Source organism: Antedon bifida, chromosome 1, assembly GCF_963402885.1.
Source record: "Antedon bifida chromosome 1, ecAntBifi1.1, whole genome shotgun sequence".
Lineage (NCBI taxonomy): Eukaryota > Metazoa > Echinodermata > Crinoidea > Comatulida > Antedonidae > Antedon > Antedon bifida.
The window spans coordinates 25,571,500-25,592,350 of record NC_136226.1 but is presented as its reverse complement, the minus strand read 5'-3'; the positions used below and the strand labels follow the sequence as shown (position 1 = coordinate 25,592,350).

At 30.7% G+C, this 20,851-nt stretch overlaps 1 protein-coding gene across 2 annotated transcripts in view; it reads right to left on the bottom strand.

Annotated features, from left to right (window-relative positions):
• Nucleotides 1-20,851, bottom strand: part of LOC144847321 (nuclear receptor subfamily 1 group D member 2-like) — a 52,883-nt gene that overhangs the window by 8,324 nt on the left and 23,708 nt on the right. For both annotated transcript variants that reach the window (XM_078703618.1, XM_078703623.1), the window contains exons 3-5: nt 12,602-12,740; nt 3,619-4,640; nt 1,051-1,170 (exon numbers count right to left, since the gene is read on the bottom strand). In XM_078703618.1, the coding sequence (XP_078559744.1) occupies nt 1,051-1,170; nt 3,619-4,640; nt 12,602-12,740 (1,281 nt within the window). The remainder of the gene's footprint in view (nt 1-1,050; nt 1,171-3,618; nt 4,641-12,601; nt 12,741-20,851) is intronic.

The window sequence follows — 20,851 nt, the reverse complement described above, 5'->3', positions numbered from 1 at the left end:
TCAATATTGTACAAAAAATAATTAAACTAGAGCAATGATCAGTTATAGCAGAAACTATACAGTTAGGTGAAATTAAATTGATACTTTTAGAACTTTTTAATTAAAATTCACATATACAGTTCAGTGGGAAATAAATGTTGCGAAATAAATAATGTTTTAAATAAGCAACACACTTTACAGATGAATAAATGTATGATTTTTTTGTGTATGTTAGAATTATGACACGTATACAAATTATTCTAAAATTAAATATTAATGTCAATATTTTTGTTTAATCATAATTTTAAAATTTACCCTTGAGAACGAATTTTTACACAGAATTCAAAATCAAATATTAAATTTAAAATGATGTGTCATAATCGCATTGGCTTTCTTCAGACACAAAATTAAAATTAAACAGTTTTGAATCGGTTAAAAAGTAAACGATAAAAACGGACAAATAAATTCTGTCAGGTTGCAAGAGCATTCGATGACATCACCCTAGGGATACGTTTTGCGGTAGGGGAGATTCATCCTATTAAATTTACTGTCATGAAATGTCGTAACAACAATGCATTTTTAAAATATATTAGGTTGTTTTAATTCAAAAATGCATTTATACATAATATGTCCATACAATTGGGAAATATATTTTCAGATGAGATATTTTATTATATACAATCTTAGAAACTGTGTTTGCAATTTAACAATTTAAACAATTCTTGGCTTTCTAACTTAAACACAAACATGTTTGCATTTAGTTAGCATGAAAGACTACTCTAGCCTAGTCATAGAACCAGTGGCATAACAATTATGAGCTCTCACTGGCTAAACCCAGGGGCCCAGATCTTGAGGGGCCCCTGAGCAGGGCCAAGAGTAAGAAAACGGGCATTAAATTATGTCGAAAAAGGATAAATATGCCAGAGGCCTCCAGTGTTGGATGGCCACTAGGGTCCCTAAACAAGTCTTGGGAATACGCCACTGCATAGAACCAGAAAAAAAAAACCTGAATAAAGGGTAGAAGGGTTGCATGTGGATTATACTATAGCTTTTCTTTTTTAATATAATTACCTGGTCGTCATGCTGTAGAGATGCATATCCAGGAATCCCTTTGGAGAAAGCAATTATTTGGTTGATTGCTGGCGAAAACCTATCACTAAAATCTTCATCTTCATCATTGTTACCAGAACCCTATACAAAACAAATTCATTGATGTGTTATTAAATTGAAACGAAAATATAATGGGTTTAAATCTGTGTAAAAAAAGCCTTGTTTCCCTCTTGTTACTGTATAAGGCCAGTAAAATAAATTTCATATGTGCAGAAATCACATAGGATTGTAGTATTCAACTTAATTAGATTTTATAGGGGAAAATGTAAAAGGTGCCTGAAATTTCATTTTTTGTTTTAATTTTTAAATACATATACTGTATAATGTCATGTAATAAGGGATGCTAAACTGTAGGTGAATATTATATAAATATAGTCTTCCTAGATGCATCTTGTTATATTTTGCACATAAAAATTAAGTAACTACTACTAAATGTATCATTACTGCCATAATGTATTGGAAATCAATTGTACGTGGATAAAGCAAATAGTTTGGTCTTGAACCTAGGACCTTTATTTCGACCAAAGGCATGATAAATGGACAGTCCAATCCACGAGTTAGGTAACATTTCCGGTTTTATATCACCTTCTGGCAAAATTTAGAATAACAAGCCGCAATATCATTCAATTTAGCAAGCTTGGTTAAGAATAATTAATTTGTGCAATCAATTTTAGTTTGAGAAAAATGGTATTATGATGAAGTACATGTCTTGTAGTGACACTAATAGTCTTTCAAGGTTAACCAATAAATAATGACAATAGTACGCCGAGAACGATATTAGTACGCCGTGAATGATAATAGTACGCCGAGAATGATAATAGAACGCTTAAAATAATGTCAATGATGAAACAAATTAAGAATTTTTATGTTTTATGTTTTGTCAGTGTGGTATTAGGAATCTAAAATATTCTAGTTACTTAGCAATGATATTGAAAACAAAATGTAAACAAAAGTAAATAGAAAATTATGGTAATAAGTTGACCATGGATGTTGATGCTATAATATGATGATAACATTGCTGTTGGTGGTACAATAATTCTTGGTGGTGGTGGTGGTGGTGGTGTAGATGATGTTACTGGTAATGACAATGAGGTGGTATTTGGATAGAGGATACTGATGCAGAGTTAAGTGTTTTCGTACTTCTACAGTAGATATGATCCCAACTACATGTAATTTGTTTTTCTTCATATGAACAAATTTCCTTTTTTTTACCCATTTAATTTATCAGTCGAAATAAATGTTGAGAAAATGCAAATTTCGTTAATTGAAAATGTTGGTAGTTTTACACATCTCATCAGTCATTCTGCACATGCGCAATGTTTATTGGGCATGTGCAGAATGAATTCCCGCCATAAACCGAAAAGTCAGCCACCCAGTTGGGGGAAATCAAGAATCAGGGCTTTTCATGGTGTGAGTCGTTGATTTGTCTATAATTGTTACTTTTTTGTTTTACTAGGGGTTTCCTGTAATTTTAGGCCAAAACAAAACTGTTTATAGGTTGTATGTAATTCTGTAGTATTTATCTCCATCTCCACAAGTTTTAATGTCCAATGGTGAAAACTGAGTGTTGAAAAAAGTCAGTCAGTAATAACAACAACATTTATCATGTTGGCAAAAGATTTAAAAATAGAAATAAGACACATTCACCATTTGTCAAAGTAGGCTTAAAAATTTTAAGTCAAAATATCTTGGTAACCAATGATGTTGACATTGAACAATAATGTTTAAATAGATCATCAAAAAATGTGGTATATGAGTTAAACATAAAAGTGGCTGGGTATTATAATACTGTTTAAAATGACAAATTACATAATTATTAAATCCTCATTTCCTTCTTTCTGTACAATATTTAATGAAAACACCACCACAAAAATAATAAATCTTATTTTTCAGTTGAAGTTGTGGTTAATGACCCCACTAGGTATTAATGATCTATAATGAATCAAGGTTGTCCAAAGTGGATCAATAACAAAGACTTTAATAGGATCTTTAATCTGTATTGCATCAAAATACTTGGATGAATTTGGTTGGTACAATTGAAAGTTTAGCATTCGCTCGTGACAAATAGCATTCGCAACACCTGCAGGATACAATATCGTATATGTTAAAACTCATTTCTTATATGAGTTTTTTTTATAATATAATCCCATAAACCTTATTGTTTTAATGACTAAGTTTTAATATTTTAAAAATAGCATTCACAATAATTTTCTCTTTATTTAATACGCTTTAATATAAGATAACCTTACCATAAGGATGGTACAGTTCTCTCTCTACTTGTGAGAGCCTCCAATTAAAAGATAATATAAGATATGATGGTACCCAACCCAATACTATGGTTGGGGTAAAATTATCAACCATGAGATACTTTCACTGATTCAGACACCCTTTTTCAAGGTAAATGCAAAGCATTTTTTAAATTGTGCTAGAAAAAACTACACTATATTATAATACACATACAAAAACAGTGAATGTGAAATGCTAAAATGGGTAAAATATAGCAACTTATTGTGAGAATCATTGATATACCTTTACTGCAGGATGTTTCGGCATGTTCCTTGTGTTATGATGTATTGCGGCAAGAAGAATGCGTTCTAAATTCTCGAGTTGATTGACAGATGTCACTGAATGCACGTCACACAAACTCGTTGTCAACTGTACACACTGTTCATGTAGTTCCTTGTTTCCGCACAAATCAGATTCTTTTAATCGTTTTAATAATTGTAACTGACTGTTCTCTGTGTAATGTAATATACGACTAGGTTTTGCAGTCTTTGTTTCATTAAATATATTGTTAAAAGTTTGTTCAGGCTTTGAAATGTGATTTCCGTCTGTCGTTTCCTGCTTAATGTCTACTGTATTGGATCCGTTGTTGTTCCAAAGTGGGACATATCGTTTTTTTGGGTGTATAGCATCATGCGTATTATTTTCTTGGCTAACAATAACAGAAGGTTTCACTACATCTTCTCCTGACGTTGGGGAGTTTTGATAATCTTTACCGTTTAAATTTGAATCACAGTGGCCTAAATTGTTTAATCTATTAACTCCTAGCCCAAATATTGGTAAAAAAGGAGACACACTCGTATAATCACTAGCTGGGACATGTCCATTACTGTATGCGTGTTTAACCTTACTGGCAGTGGTTGACGGGAGATTGCAGGCTGCTTGCGAAATCGGCACCACCTGTTGGTTTTCCCGAGAGGTTAGAGTCATTGGTCTTACCCCATTAGCCTCTGCAATGTCCAAATATGGAATGGCAATAGGTATATTCAGACCCGCACTAGTTGTCAAACCAATTTTGGTCATAGGGTTAAACTGATGAGGAACATATGAGCCATTCATGTGACCACTCTCGCTATGCAGACGATTCATCAATGCTATGTTTCCTTCCATCTTATCACGTTTACAGCTTAAATCAAGCGGTTGGTCAGGTTGCGAAGAACCCGATGATCTTCCGTTTTGATCTGGTTGCCTTGAATGATCCCCGGCCTCTTGCATCACGGCAATCATTTTAAGCTTCTCTTTTTTTGGCACTCTTCCAAATCGCACAGCTGCGAAAAAAAAAAGAGAAAAGGAAATCAAACACTTGACCTAAATATTCAAAGTCTAGTAATGCATCACAACTGACAGAAAAGATGGCTGTGTATAGGTCATAGCGTAAAAACACTTCATTGCAAGGATGTAACGGTACTTATGGCAAAGAACTCAATACTATTCATATATACTTTGCCAGTAAATTAATTCACTGGATTACACTAGACCTGGCGTAACCTACTTTTGCTATCCTACTATTTGACTTCTAATATCTTGACACGACACCGTACCGTGTGCTTTGAAACGAGGTCAGATATTGTTAATGCGAAATAAATTTGACTACCTTTCCAAATAGTTAGGACGTTGAAAATATTGTTTGGTCTAGTTTATTTAACCAACGGACCTTGCCATAACATGAACAAGTTGTTATTGCACTCATTATGTTTTTGTTATTATTATATTATTTATTTTTCTTTGAATCTAATGTTTCTTCATTATGTGTTTGTTATCAAATACATGCTGTAATATGCTTACAGTATAAGACATTTCCTATAGAATTTTTGCTACTATGACAGTGATGAAGAGGATGATGAAGAAACTATTAAGTGGAAATAAGGACCCAGCTTGCAAACAAGGTATTTTCAGGTTCAATTCTGGTGAAGGGCATCACACCTATTGTACAGATTTTCTCAATGTTTCCATCAATGATGCCAAGAAGGTTGAAAAAGACCTAACATATTAAGCTAGTACAATACTTAATATTTTATGTTTAAAGATGTATTGGCCCCCAAAATTATGAAAAATAAAGATATAAAATCAGACTTTTGAATAGGCCAATTTGTAGTTTTAATAAAGTTATTCACTTCCCAACAAATACAATGATTTCACAATATAAAAAGACAAAATAAACATTTAAATTTAACTAAAAACCCATTGTCTTACAGACAATTTGACTATTCTTTTCTTCAAATTACAGTTTTTTCAGGTAACTATATTTTTTGTAATTATTTTCTAACTATAAGCGACATTAAAATGACATATTCAACAAAAAAAAGGTTTTAATTATCTTTTATCTTGCTTTTTAGAATACCAAATAAATAACAAACATGCCCAAGCACTCAGTTCAATAAATACGGCTTTGAAATCTAGAAAATTAAGTTTAGCATCAATAGTAATCTGAATCATGCAACTGTCTCTATCATTTTAATGTAACAACGGGTTCATAACTTTCTTCATTTTTAGGACATCATGTTTTGTACTGGTTTGCTTTACAACCGCACTTGTTTAGCTCAGAAACATAACTAGGTACGCAGCCCATAAATCATACTGAACTCTAGATAAAGCAATCAAATATAGCAGGCTGTCTTTGATGTGATCCAGACCGAAATGAAATAAAATAGAAACTAACCTATATTGAAAGATAGTTAGTTCAAATATAGGATATTCATCATGGCTTATGATTTTCCATTACAGGTTTTGTCATACAAGCTTTGTCTAAATTTATTTAAGACAATCAAAGTCTTGAAACAAATTGATTTAGAATATTTTCTTTTTTCATCTCTTCTTTTCTTAGGTCATTCGCCTGATGAGATATCATTTAATAACGACAGAAGATGACAGAGCAGGAAGCTTACTGCCGTTCACAATATACATTTTAAATAGATATCTACTTTTATACTACTTACAATATTTTTTCTCATAAACTATACCATAGTATTGCAACATATATTATTTAAAACAATTTTATTATACTTTCAAGCATAAAACTATTTCATTCAAATTAAAAAGGTATAGTATTGAAAAATAAGCAGGCAGAATAAAAATTTGTAGGCCAATAAAAAATCCTTCTTTCACGAGATTGCTATAAGAGATGCTCTTGTTCTTAGGGTTGTTCCCATAGTACAAGTACTGTAATTTAATACTTTTGTTCTTTTCTATTTATTGGAAATGCGTAGAGCAATAAAAACATTTACAATTTATTTCTAATAATCGATGCATGCATAAAGCTTTTTCCTTCTGAAATGTATACTTGATGGACGGTAATACATGCAGTCTGACCAGTTAGCCGCTAGACATTTCATGTAATATTATTACATATTATTGCAGTCTACTAGCCTAGAGTCGTTTTAAACTATAAGTTTCATATCATGGTCACTAAATGATTGACACTAAACAATACCCAATATAGGCCTTCACTTAACGTTCTGTTACAGTGTATGGAAGTTATCAGGAAATTATAATAGCATTTTGTAGGCTAGTTGAACTAGAAATCTGAACCCCGAAAATGGGTTAATAGTTACTATACACAACATACTAGAACACACAAATGGGTTTGAGTTTTGGTGTATGGGTTGATACTTGCGGCACTGAGAACACTGTGGACAGTCCACAGTGTTTCGCCAGTCTGACCTATTCATTTTGCAGCAATGGATTACTAATCTCTCCTTTATTGTCCTGCTATATTTGATGTTTAATTAATCAATATTTGTTCATCTTCTGGATTCAAATCTGTCTCTTGCAATTTTAGCAAAATAAATTGACTTTGAACCTTGGGCGAGCTTACTGTACATCCAGGCCAAGAGAAACTTTAATAGAAATTAAAACTAAAGGTTAATCCATCTAGTTTAACAATACTTCTTTTAGCAATAAAAGATACAGCCTTCTGTTTGTCAGTCACTTAATACTGTAAAATAATACTAATTATTATATCATATCTAATTTTAGAAGCAGATAGGAATGATTGACACATGTATCAATAATTTAGAGCACTAAGAATTTCCCAATGAGAAAACTTCTTCACATTAATACAATTTATTCCACTCTCAAAATTTTGAAAGAGCTTACTGTATAAATCGAAAATATGTTTTGATGTTTATACCAAATTATCTACTATTACTAATTATATGTTGATTACTACTACGTATATAAATATGTGTTGCTTAGTGGTCTTTACAACTGATGACGCCCTAATGATGACGCCAACATCGATGATGAAAACGTTCCAGCAGGAAAATAAATAATAATAAACATAAAAACAAAAGAGATGTGTTTTCCATTAATCCACTTGGAGGCGTGTTGAACCCACAAATGTGAAAACGCCCACAAATGTGAAAACAACCACAAATGTGAAAACGTATCACCCACAAATGTGAAAACAACCACAAATGTGAAAACGCATCACCCACAAATGTGAAAACAACCACAAATGTAAAAACGCATCACCCACAAATGTGAAAACAGCGCCCACAAATGTAAAAAAAAAAAAAACCTTTTCACCCACAAATGTAAAAAAAATCCCAAACAAATTTAGTGCTAGGCCCAAACAATTTTGATCGAGTTAATGTTAATGTATTTATGTACATTGTATTGATACGTCTGTTAGGGTCGTCGTTAACGCGTTGGATTATTACCATTTGCTGCTTGTGCGCGCGATATTTGCATGTTAACTCGTTGGTTTAATGTACGTATAGTTCAAGACGATATTTGTTTTTTGCGCATGCACGATACTTCAAGGTCAAGGTCATGTTATATCATTGTTTTACTTGTAGTGTGTAGTTAACAAATAACAAATATCATCTTGAACTATTACGTACATTAAACCAACGAGTTAAGCGTGGTCGACGCAACGCAAGGACGTAACGCAACGTAAGTGATTTGACCAATCACAAGCCATGGATTATTCGAACAGTGGCTTGTCTTTGTTCAACTCGCTTGCGTCGCGTCTACGTCCTTGCTATGCGTCCTAGTGGGAACCACGATTAACATGCAAATATCGTGCGCACGAGCAGCAAATGCGTTAACGACGACCCTAACAACAGACGTATTGTAAATACACAATTATTGAAACAACTCAATACAATCATGATATAATGTATTGACTCGATCAAAATTGCACTAGCACTAAATTTGATTTTTTTTTTTTTTTACATTTGTGGGCGATGGTCATTTTCACATTTGTGGGCGCTGTTTATTACATTTGTGGGTGATGCGTTTTCACATTTGTGGTTGTTTTCACATTTGTGGGTGATGCGTTTTCACATTTGTGGTTGTTTTCACATTTGTGGGCGTTTTCACATTTGTGGGTTCAACAGGCGTCAGCTAGCAAAAGATCCTGGTCTGGTCTATCAAGAACAATAGAAAACTATCCGGAAACAACTTGCTTATTACTCTTTGTATATCATTGGCGAAAAAAAAACAGTAAGGTTCACACAACATGGATAACATTGTATGATAAAGTAGGTCAGATGAATTAACAATTAATGACCTAGCTTTTATTAGTTATTTTCAAGCTGTTATTGTGTTCAACATTAATATGAGCAATGTACTTTAAATTTATAAGCAGACATTTGTTTTCATGCATAAGTCTACCAGGATATTATTAAACCAGTAAAGAAAATCCAAAAGGCTGCCACATTAAATTTTAATAATGCTAATTGAATTTCATTTTGATTATTCAGTTTTTTCTTATACATGTATCAAATATGTTGTACTATTTTAAATATACAGAAGAGCCCTTTTAAGTCGAGACCCCCAAAAGTGTCCCTGAATAGTGGTTGGCTGATAGTGTTACAAGATACAGTATATTGCTCCTTGTTTGGTTCACAGGAAAGTGTCCCCTTAATAGGGTGTGTCCCCTTAATAGGGTGTGTCCCCTGAATAGGGTGTGTCCCCTTAATAGGGTGTGTCCCCTGAATAGGTGTCCCAAATGAGGGGTTTTTCTATAATCAACTTCAATCAAATTAGGAAAAATAAATCGGTTAGCAATCAAAAAATCAATCCATGGCATTTTATATTTTAAAAAATTTTCAGATGTTTAATATCCAATATCCAATCAAATCAGAGCCTAATAAAATATAAAAAGTGTAACATAATTTTAGAATGATATACTAAAAAGTCTCAATTTTTTAATTTAATTTTTTTTGGTGCTAAATTTCTTTTTACAAACTTTAGATAATAGTACCTTTATTTCAAAAGGCTATCAGGTTTAGGATATTCTATGAAAAAAGAATTGTTTACATACAGTAGGGTTTTAAATATAATAATAACTATAAAAAATGAACCTAATTTTTATTTCAACTGAAATTATTTTAAGAAATTATATTAAGATCTTAAATTATGATTCTGCTAAAAAGCACCATTAAAAATTATTTTATTGCAGCGATTTCACATTTTCAAAATTTCAAATTACATCATGAAAATTAGCATAAGTAGTACAAGGTTGTGATTATATGTGATTTATATTTATTTTATTAACTGCTATCAATTTGAATAAAATATTATGAACCTGTAATTTCTGGTGCTTTAACCAATCACTTTTGCCTTGGGAATACAGGTAAAATAGCATATTTAGGGTACACACTGATTACAGCTTTTTCCAAGGACAACAATCCATTTTATATTAATATTATCAATACTCTTAAATGATGCCATATAACCTTGAATAATGCATCATCATCAGCAGACAACAATCATATTACTGTTTAACATTTGTATTTCCAATGTAATATTTATCAGCTTTAGGCTATTATTAATTACAGATCTCAACTCTCCTGAAAATCAAGCAAATCCAATGTTTTAGGTCATTTCTCATCTTCCCAAAAACAATTTTTCTCCTGCTTTTAATCTCAAAGCTGAATTCTTTTCTTAAAATTATTAAATTAAATTTTATAATTATTAATAGAAATGAATGATGATGTATATAATATAAATAATAGAATCGGCCATGTTTGTTTAATACGAAATACTTCTAAATCCAAGATTTAAATATTGTTAGCTTTATTCTTTTCTTAAACGTTTTAAATTAAATTTTATATTAAATAGACATGATGATGTATATATAATAGAATCGCCCATATTTGTTTACTGCGAAATACTTCTAAATTCAAGATTTAAGTATTGTTAGCTTAATTCTTTTCCTAAGAGATTTAAATTAAATTTTATAATAGACATGATGACGTATAGAATCGGCCATGTTTGTTTACTGTGAAATAATTCTATGCATCCAAGTTTTGAATATTGTTATTGGCCAGTAAACTATTAAAAAAAGTTATATTCAAAAAATATTTTACTTTCTCTATGCATAATTATCATAATCCAGAGAGTTGATAATTATATGCCTATAATTGGGAATTTAAAAACCAAATTATGTAAATATGTCAGACAAATTGAAATAGCTTTGGCAACTCCTCAGTGTAAATGTAAAACTTTCCGGATACAACTCAAGTATACTTAGAAAAAGAAACTACTTCACGTTCGTTCGTGTACTTCTAAATTCCAACGATGACGATGACGATGACCTGACCCAGGTTGGTACAGAAATATCAACACCTGTTGATTGGTAGATGTCTGAATTACTTCTTACATTTGTCAAAAACATGCTATCTTATAAATGCAGTACAACGAAATTATATTATATTATTTAAAAATATTAATAAACTTTCTTTGAAAAATGCATTTCTATTTTAAATTTAAAGATTAACATGAGTGATAATATGTATCCTTTTCCTTTAAATTTGCCAATTTAATCATTTGGATAAGCAAAAATGCTGGCAAATATGAAGAATCTGAATTTCATACTAAAAATATAATTTTTTAAACAAAAGTTCTAAATACTTCACAATCAAACTATAATAAATAATATATACTCAATGTTACAGTATCATAAGGACTACTGGGCTTTATAACTGGAAGACTTACAAGGAATGACATATAATTAAACACACACATACCATATAACATAGTCAATTTCTATTACTTACATTAGGGTGTAGATGACTTGATCTAATTCATCTAGTAGCCACACAAACAGGGAAACACATGGTTGTGAGCTAGGTTAGTTTCGCATATTTATCATCACTACTGCTGGTTTTAGTTTAAGAAGGGCACTTCAGGAAAAAAAAGGGAGGGCCCGAACTCTCTTGACTATGGGCTTGACATCCTACTGTACATACAATCCTATGTAATATCTGATATTATGTAAAAAGATATTTATTATAACAAGTTATTCAATCAAATAAGATTTTGATTTTAAACAAAGTCAACTATCAACACTACTTCCTATGACTGTCACCGATCAATCATCCAGTACGCTAGAAGCATCCCTTGACGACGACCTGCCCGGTTACACTATGTAGGTCGCGGTTTATCTCCTGCCTCCATCTACCAGCTTCTTTACTAAACCCATTGTAATGCTACACTTCCTCATTTATGCTGCCAATTTTCAGACATCCTACTTATTAATGTCATTAGTTATTTTAAAATAATAATTATCAGATAATAGATAATTTTTAAATGCCAATTTTCCAAATAGTCTCTCAATGTGTTATCTGAACCTAATTGGAGTAGTTTCATTATTACAAAGATAATGATATGATAATTTGGTAAAACCAATATATTTTGAACAGCTAAAAATATTTATCACTGCTAATAATAATATAATAAGTGCAAGGTACTATGTATTTATAAACACATCAGGCACAGAACATGAATTCTAAACCGCCCGGTGATATACTGAAATTTAATTAATTAATTTGAAACGATAAAGATGAGGAAATCTGTGAGATCCCGCTTCGTGAATAAAAAATACTGAAAAGATGAGGGCGTATAAATTTGATCTGTGGTGCGCGTACGTACAATTAAGACTAGTGCTGTTCCACTGAGAGTGTTACATAGCCGCTATATAGTTTCAACAATACCATGAAAGCCTCAGTGGTCTAATAGTTAGGACATCTGCATATAAAGCAGAAGGTTCCGGGTTCGAATCTTGGTTGGGGGCGACTTTTTCTCATTCTCACAGATTTCCTTATCTTTATCATTTCAAATTGTGTATTTCTAGTATCTTGTTTGAATAGCTGCTTTATTTATTTATTTTTCGTCGTCAGAAACCATGATTTCATTGTCTTTGTTGGGATTTGAACCCACTCCTTCAAATATAAAAAGATAATCAGAGTAAAGTAATATAATATAAAAAAAGCTTTACCACTTCGTGACATGCCGACTTGAAGGCACCTTTGCAGCCTGCAGTATTGACATCGATTACGATTCACTTTCTGGATGGAACACTGACCACTACATGGCTTGTACGATACTTTGTTCTGAATACTTCGCCGGAAAAACCCCTGAAAAAGCAAAGAAAGAAATGATAACTCAAAAATCCACAAATGTTTTTATAATTTATGCCAAAGAAACCCCACTCAATTTGATTGCTCCATTGGTGATAAAAAGGACAAGAATATTGAATGTTGAACTTATCAGATCTCAAACCATGATATTTGGCATACATGGCTCAACACCAATGCATTGAAGCAATACAAAAAATAATACAAGTAGTTTTGCTGTTCAGGCCGCTCCTTTAGGCAGTTATATTCAAGAGAACGGAAGCATTAGGAAACAGTTACCATGTGGTAGAAAAAATGCATATTTGGAAACTCGGACTGGGCACACACACACCCCAAAGCATGTGTGGGAAAAGAGAGTCTATGAAAAAAACTCGGACTGGGCACACACACACCCCAAAGCATGTGTGGGAAAAGAGAGTCTATGAAAAAAACTCGGACTGGGCACACACACCCTCCAAAGCATGTGATGGAAAAGAGAGTCTATGAAAACATTTGCTGATAAATATTGAGATGAATGTAGACTGTAGTTATTCATAACATTTAAAACATGTAAAATACCAAATTTTAAAGACTTTAATGTTGTACGAAAAGGTACAGTAGCAACATAAATTTGAAAGTAAAAATGAAGTCTCTGTGTAATGAATTTGTATAATTATGATTGTAATGTAGCGGTTGCTCTTTCTCACTTTGTATTGTATTTTAAATTACGTATGTTTTTTGTATTTATTTGTGTAATTTGTCAATAATGTTAATCATTTTTGTACTAATAATACAATTCAGAATTATGCGGCAATGTATTTTTTTTATGAATATGCTTATGATTGAATAAAGATACCGAACATATAATATTTTATTTTTATATAATAAAATACATTGAAACTTGCACTATATTATTCAAAATGGTTAAACAAGAGTTCATTTTGTGTCTAAAATCACAAAAGTACATAATTTATCCATTTATGATGACTATTGAAACTATAAAATTCACAACAAACATCGTGAATTATTGGAATATTTTTAAGGAACATGACATTAACAACTCATAAATCAAAAAGATCAAAAACAACCGACTTTTCATTGTTTTTACAATAATTTTATGTTCACAGTTATATAAAGCAGTTAAAATACAATTATTCTAATCATATGCTGGTATTATTCACTGAATATGCTCGTAAAAAAAACAGTGAAAAGCCAACGAACAAGTTAAATAAACCAACAGTCAACAATCATGTCTGCAGATCCTGAATCGGATAAAAACAGTGAAAGAATGAAAACAATCCCAAGTAGCATAATTGAATATTGGTAATACAGTACAAAGTATTGAACTATATATTGATACTTGTACGTAATACTAGCCGCAATTTGAACGTCTATAGTTGTGACCCACATTTCAAGCTTTTTACAGTAAATCTTCCCTTCTTCTGCAAATTCACACAAACAAGAAGAGAGAATAGCGTTTTTCAGATTCTCGTATTACACTCCTGGCGACATCTATTCATATGGCTAACCGGTCCGACAGTAACATGAGAGAGTGTTATTTACATAGTGTGCACAGAGTTTAATCTTTAAAACTAATTACTACAGACTTCTAAAATGATCTTATCAAATTCAATGTAACAAATTTACATAAGACTAAAGTCTACACTATAAACATAGTTTGACAAAAAGTGTGATGTTTTCTGCAGGGACAGGAATGGTCTTGCTTCTTTCCAAATAATTATAATAATATTATTATTATTATTGTACAAATATTGTACTGGGTTCTTTAAATTGCACATGAGTTAGATGTGTACGTTGGACCTACGGTTAGTCCTTATCTGTGAAGACTTACTCTACCACCAGAACCGTGGAGCAAGTACTGTAAGTCTCTCTAACCCTTGCCGATGTTATGGCTACGTAATTACGGTTCCACTGTCTTAACCACTCGACCACTCACTTGGCCGAATATAATGATTTAAAAAACCTATGTACAGTACACTATATGTCTTGTGAATGGTTTCATCAGTAATGATTACTTATGAGCTAACATTTGTATAGTATGTGATTTTGTTTTGGATTTAATAGTGTTCATCTAATGGGATACTTAGAAGAAGATTTAGTTTTAATATCTAACATGTAACAATCAAAAGAAGGTTTATTTAGTTCCTTGTACTTTAGAAAGTGCAAGTTGTGTGAGGTGACGACAAAGAAAATGAATTAGCACGTTACTGGTCATCAATAAATTATACTGGACTTTATTAATGTACTGGACTGCACTTTTCTTTAAGTGCACTTGAAATACAGTGCACAAATTATGTTACCATTTATAAAAATGATAGTTCACTAGAGCTCATAAAGAACATAAAGAACATTCAGAGATGGACTACAGTAGCTACAAAAAGGCTTAAAGTTTATTAAAACAGAATTTTTAATCAAGTTTGTACAGGGCAGAAACACATTTTGACAGAGTACCAATTTTTTAGTATCAAAATATATAAAAACAGTTTTAGAAAACTTTTAATTTGTTTAAAAGTACTGTAAATCACTTTTTAATCACCTTTACTCATTGATTTTGAGGGGAGACAGAATTCGTTTTTTTAAATACAATATTATTGATAACAGTATTGAATTTCAAAAATACTTCATAGGTAAATTTGTTTCTCTGAACAATAGGACACAAGTAATTTTCAGAAATGAATACTTTTGTATTCTAATTTAATAATACAAATAAAAAGAAAACTACACAACTTGAAATTACAATGTTCATCATCCATCAATCAATCATTTCAAACAATGAAATTATTTTACAAATTCTTTGCAAAAAAAACTCTTTGTATCTTAAATTGCTTTTAATTTCTGCTACCGACACCAAAAATAGTACACCCACATTAAAGCATCTATGCTTAATTACTGGTGACATAGAACACGTACATATAATAATCCAATACCATATTGCTGGGCTTTAGTTTATATTTTCCACATGGCTTCACTTTCGATTGACATACACGCAATGTAACAGAGATGTATAAATTAACATAATGTGTTCCATCTCAATCGGTCACACCGTCCTACATATTACAGTAAAGTACATTCCCTTTGTCTCTCGCCGTCGACACTCTCGTAGCTCTTACAAGCCCGAATTAGTCTCAAGGTCAAAGAAGTATTGATTTTTCTACCAACGTTAATTTGACTTAGTTTTCATGGAGTCAATATTAAAGATGTTTTAAGAATTCTGCCAATAGCAATTATGTCCCCAGTAACTCTACACCCTTCTTAGACAATTCTCATCTTCAAATTGCATTGCATGTAATACTCTGGCCTTGGAGAAATCAATGCAACCACTGTAATATTAGAAAATATCACTACTACTACATTACAATAACAATTTCTGATTTCATATCAGCACTTACAGAAAATACAGCACAAAAACTGAGTGTATGTAAACATACTTTTACTAGATATTGCTACCTGCAGTATATAATACAGTATATTAAAAATTGATTTGTTCGTGGTTCAATTTTTAAAGTTTAGAAAATGTTAAATTAGTTTTGAGCTACACTTGATTATAGAGTATCATATTATTTTGTATCTTTTTAACTTCATTAAATTATTATTCACAATTTTATTTAAATGGAAATATACTGAGATGGATACAGTTTGCCAAATGTGAATTCAGAATAAGCTATCAGGTCTAATTTTCTATCTTATATTTATATTTTTATATATGATTTGTAAATGTAATCTATAAAAAAATGTTGTGCCGCAATTCAATTCCTTCTGCGATGGCCAATTGTTATGAATATGTAATTGTTTATGTGAATATAAGAACCAGAATATAACAGTCTGTGCACACTCAGAACCATACAGTACATCTATGCTATAAGCTTGTCTTTTAAATTTAATAGCTGGGTAATCTGTGAATTTAAATCTTAAGTCTCTAATCAGATATCAGATTAATTAGAACAACTCCCTCCAATAAAGATTGAAGGAGAAAATACAAAGGGTAGCGTAAACATTCAGTAACTATGCCAGTAAATTCAAATACATTCGTAGAAAATGAAAGGAGTGAGTTGAATAGTTGATTCAATTGTTAAGTATGTTGGTACATACATTCTGTATACTCTTCCTCATTCCATAGAGAATAATTAACATTGTTTCTTCGGAGTTATAAACACTACACAGCACAGATTAAAACCATGTTATTCATTTGTAAACAACAGAGGCAGCAAATTGCATTCTGTCTGGAATATAAAACATGTTTACATTCATCATTTGACAGATGTGTGAGATCATCACGAATATTTACTGGTAACAGTACTCTTTAATTACATTGAACAAAAGGTGCAATTTTCAAATTTCAGAAGCAGGCAATTGTGTTTGCATTTTAGTATCATCGTTACCCATACCGGTAAAATAGATAAAACACGATGATACTACTTTTGACAGGGTCAAGACTGGATTTAGGCCGTCTATACTGAGAAGATTAACACCATATCCTCTATACACATCAGCCAGATATAAACTAGGTCATGTATTAATAATTTAATAAGTTACTGATGTTTCTATTTTAGCGGCAGCTTTCAATTGTTGCGTTACATGATTTGACACAAACATTTAACAAAAATAGTTTTCTTAAAAAGATCTTGAGTAAATACACACAGTTATATTATGGGTACGATACACTCATAATCTGGAGTAACTGCTATTAACTGTATTGTTTGTCGTTTCTTGAATGTTATTTTTAATAATTTTTTAAAACAATTTATATACAATTTGTATTTAAAATCATAGTTTTTTTATGTCTTGGATTATTGATTTTTAATTTCTTCTTTAAATAATTTGTATAGGGAACTGTGCAATAAGTTTTCCATGTTCTGAACCCCAATGGAATTAAGTATTTTACTTTTTGGGATATCCATTTTAAACTTTAGTCTTACTGTACTGAATTTGTAATGTTTTTATGTTTATCTTGTATGTATTTGTGTGACTCTGGTTAATAAAGTAAATCAATCAATCAATAAAAGTTTAGTAATAGTAGTACCCTCCCCTTTCCCAGTGAATTATGAAACTGCTGTTTTGAGAAGTATTGTCATTTTTACAGGATAAAGTGTCATTAAAATTTGCTGCACTAGTGCCATAACATGTGACTTTTCTCAATTTAATTATATAATATTACTAGAGTGTTGTTATTGATTTCCACCATGTATTCAAACAACTTGTGAGTTAATGTAACAAATAAAAAAATTGTACAAAAAACAATGATTTTGTGTTCAAATCAGATACAATATTATATAACCTGTAAAATAAAAATAGTTTAGTAAATTTTAATCAAAATAGAACACATATTTACTACTACTTATATTTTCAGAGTTGTTTTTATCACGTCAGGTCTAGTTCAATATTGAATAACGAAACTAGTAGGCTAGAATATAAAATCCTTATGAAGACGAAAAGATTATTACTGTGAAATACACAAGATATTATAATGTACATATTTATAAAATTAATACTTGAAATATTTTTAGGTAGTACAGAAACGTTTGTTACATGAACTCTGGGCTTGCTAGTATCAGATGTAAAGGCTATGTGGCAATGTAAGTTTCCTGCAGCAACTGTCGACATAGTCTTCATCACTGACCTTCTTACATTATACTGAACTACATTTGAAAGTAGGCCGAGTCGATACTGGACAAAAAAAATAACCGTGGCGATTGACGATTGAGTTATGTTGAATAGCTCGCTTTCAGGCAGCTGTACAGGCCATGTAATGTCCGTGGTTCTAGTATGTCATAAAACAGCGGCAATATTCTACTCTATTGGAACATTAGTCGTCGTCGTTTCCATTTTCTTGTTCATTACATTAAACTCAAATATTTAATCTCTGGCTGCGTTATACTTTCTGAATGTCACATTGTCTGACCTATAAGCTTTCATTAATGTTTATGAAATTTAAACTAAATGAATGTTTTCAACTTCACATCTGGAGGAAGAAGTCATACAAAACAAAAGGTTGTGTTATTTTAACATACATGTATAAATTGTCAATGCACACAGTACTGATAATTTATTATAATATACCCTGTATATGTATTATAAAAAACAAATATTTCAAGTATTTCAATATAAAGTAAAATGTTTTTACATTGTTCATTCATTTTCATTTGCTTTTAAACTGTTCATTGAAAAATTATATTTTAGAAATAAATAAATAATACTTTTATTTAAATGTGTATGCTTCCAAGCTCAGTAAATGTTTTGCTCATTATTTAATATTACTAATGTATCCAGTACTTAATAATAATTTTTGTTTTTAAATGTTTTTATTGTATTATCTAATAATATTTTATGTTGCTTGGACCCCACAATTAATGCTACAGTATGCTTTTCTCAAGATTTATTTATTTTTTTTTTGTAATTTTTGGATGAAATTGAATTGAATTAAAAGTGTTTTTCTTTTTTACTGTTCATACAATGTGTTTTAAAATAAATTATAGCTTCCTAGGGCTTGTACTAATTTGATTTTATTTCTAGATTACTGTCAGTGTAATGAAAATATTTTGTAGAAAGATTAAATTAAAGTGTTTTAGATTTCTGGAAAAAAAAATCATGTTGAATCTGTGAAGTATTTATAAATGGTAAATTTTAATCTAGTTTTTTGATATATCGACTTTTAAAAAATTATGTAGAATATAGGTCATGAAATAGAATAAATAACATTGACGGATCACTAACGGAAATCTATCTTAATACATTTATTTATTAATAATTCTTGACTTTTGAAATTATTTGTTATTAATCCAAAATTTCCTCATTCTGTAAAATCAGCGGCATTAATTTTAAAGTTGATTAATTCAATATGTTTATAAATCACTAGAAACAGTATATATCCCAGAGCAGTTTATCTTAACTTGATATTTATTTATCTAATTATGAAAGTCAGAATAAGAAGATCCATAAATTTAATATTGATTTTGTAATTATATCAGGGAAAAATCTTTAATTTCTGTAAATACAATATAGAAAGAAATTATTAAAAGACATTATTTACAGTACATTATATACAGTATATTAATCAATAAAATGCCTGAAAGGAAATATTTTATCGATACTACACCATGGCTTTGAAGAACTAATGTGTACATAAAGGTATGCACTGGGCTTAACGGTCGGACAACTACTGTATGAAACTAATGTTACAAAATGCGGCGTACTTGTACCTAAATGACAATAATCAGTTGATTATCATCAGATGGATGTAAAAGAATCTGGGTGGGGTTACTCTGTCTAAAGTACACTTTATTTGTCTCATCATGACTATAATTAAACACATCTACTGTATAAGCAAAATATAAAATATAAAAATATATAAATAAGAAAAAAGGCAAAGAACAGAAAATATACTAACATTTTAATCTCTTTAGCATAGATATTATCAGTTCTATCTCAGTTCACCATTCTAATTTTTTTTTTAAGTCATCAATTACATCACTTACTGATATTGATAAGAACATATGAAAAGTAGCAAGTAACTAAAACTAACCAAACACACATTGAAGAGTTCAGTTATTTTTAAACATATCAAAAAGTTTAAAGAGAAATCTCCTTAACTTTTAACTCAAACATATTTTTGTTTAGTACGGCTGTAATTTATTATGCCGATGTTATATAAATTGTTTACTCATAGTAGTACATGTTAGAAATATTACATAATCAAAATCAAGCAACCTCTCATTTTTCAAAACCTCCATAAAATTGTGATAAACTATAGTTAAATAAAAATAAAGTAATTTATTTCACATAATTTCTAAAAATTTGTATTTTTCTTATATTTAAAAAAACTGCTGTAAAAAGCAAAGAAAACAAAACTTGGACTAACTGTTTTATGTAGTGTTGCTATTTAAAAATACAGTAGGACCCTATTAAGGAGACACCTTTCGGGACCAAACATAGTGTGTCCCCTTAGATATGGCTTCCGATCATTGTAGTGTTAACACATATACCCCTTCATTTAATTCACAAAGCAAAAAGCTATACAAAACAACCTTCTTGCTACACATTTCTACAATTGTGAAGCAAAAAATACGATAGAAAACTATGATTCTCGACTCAAAAATCAGTTTGATTAGCAATAT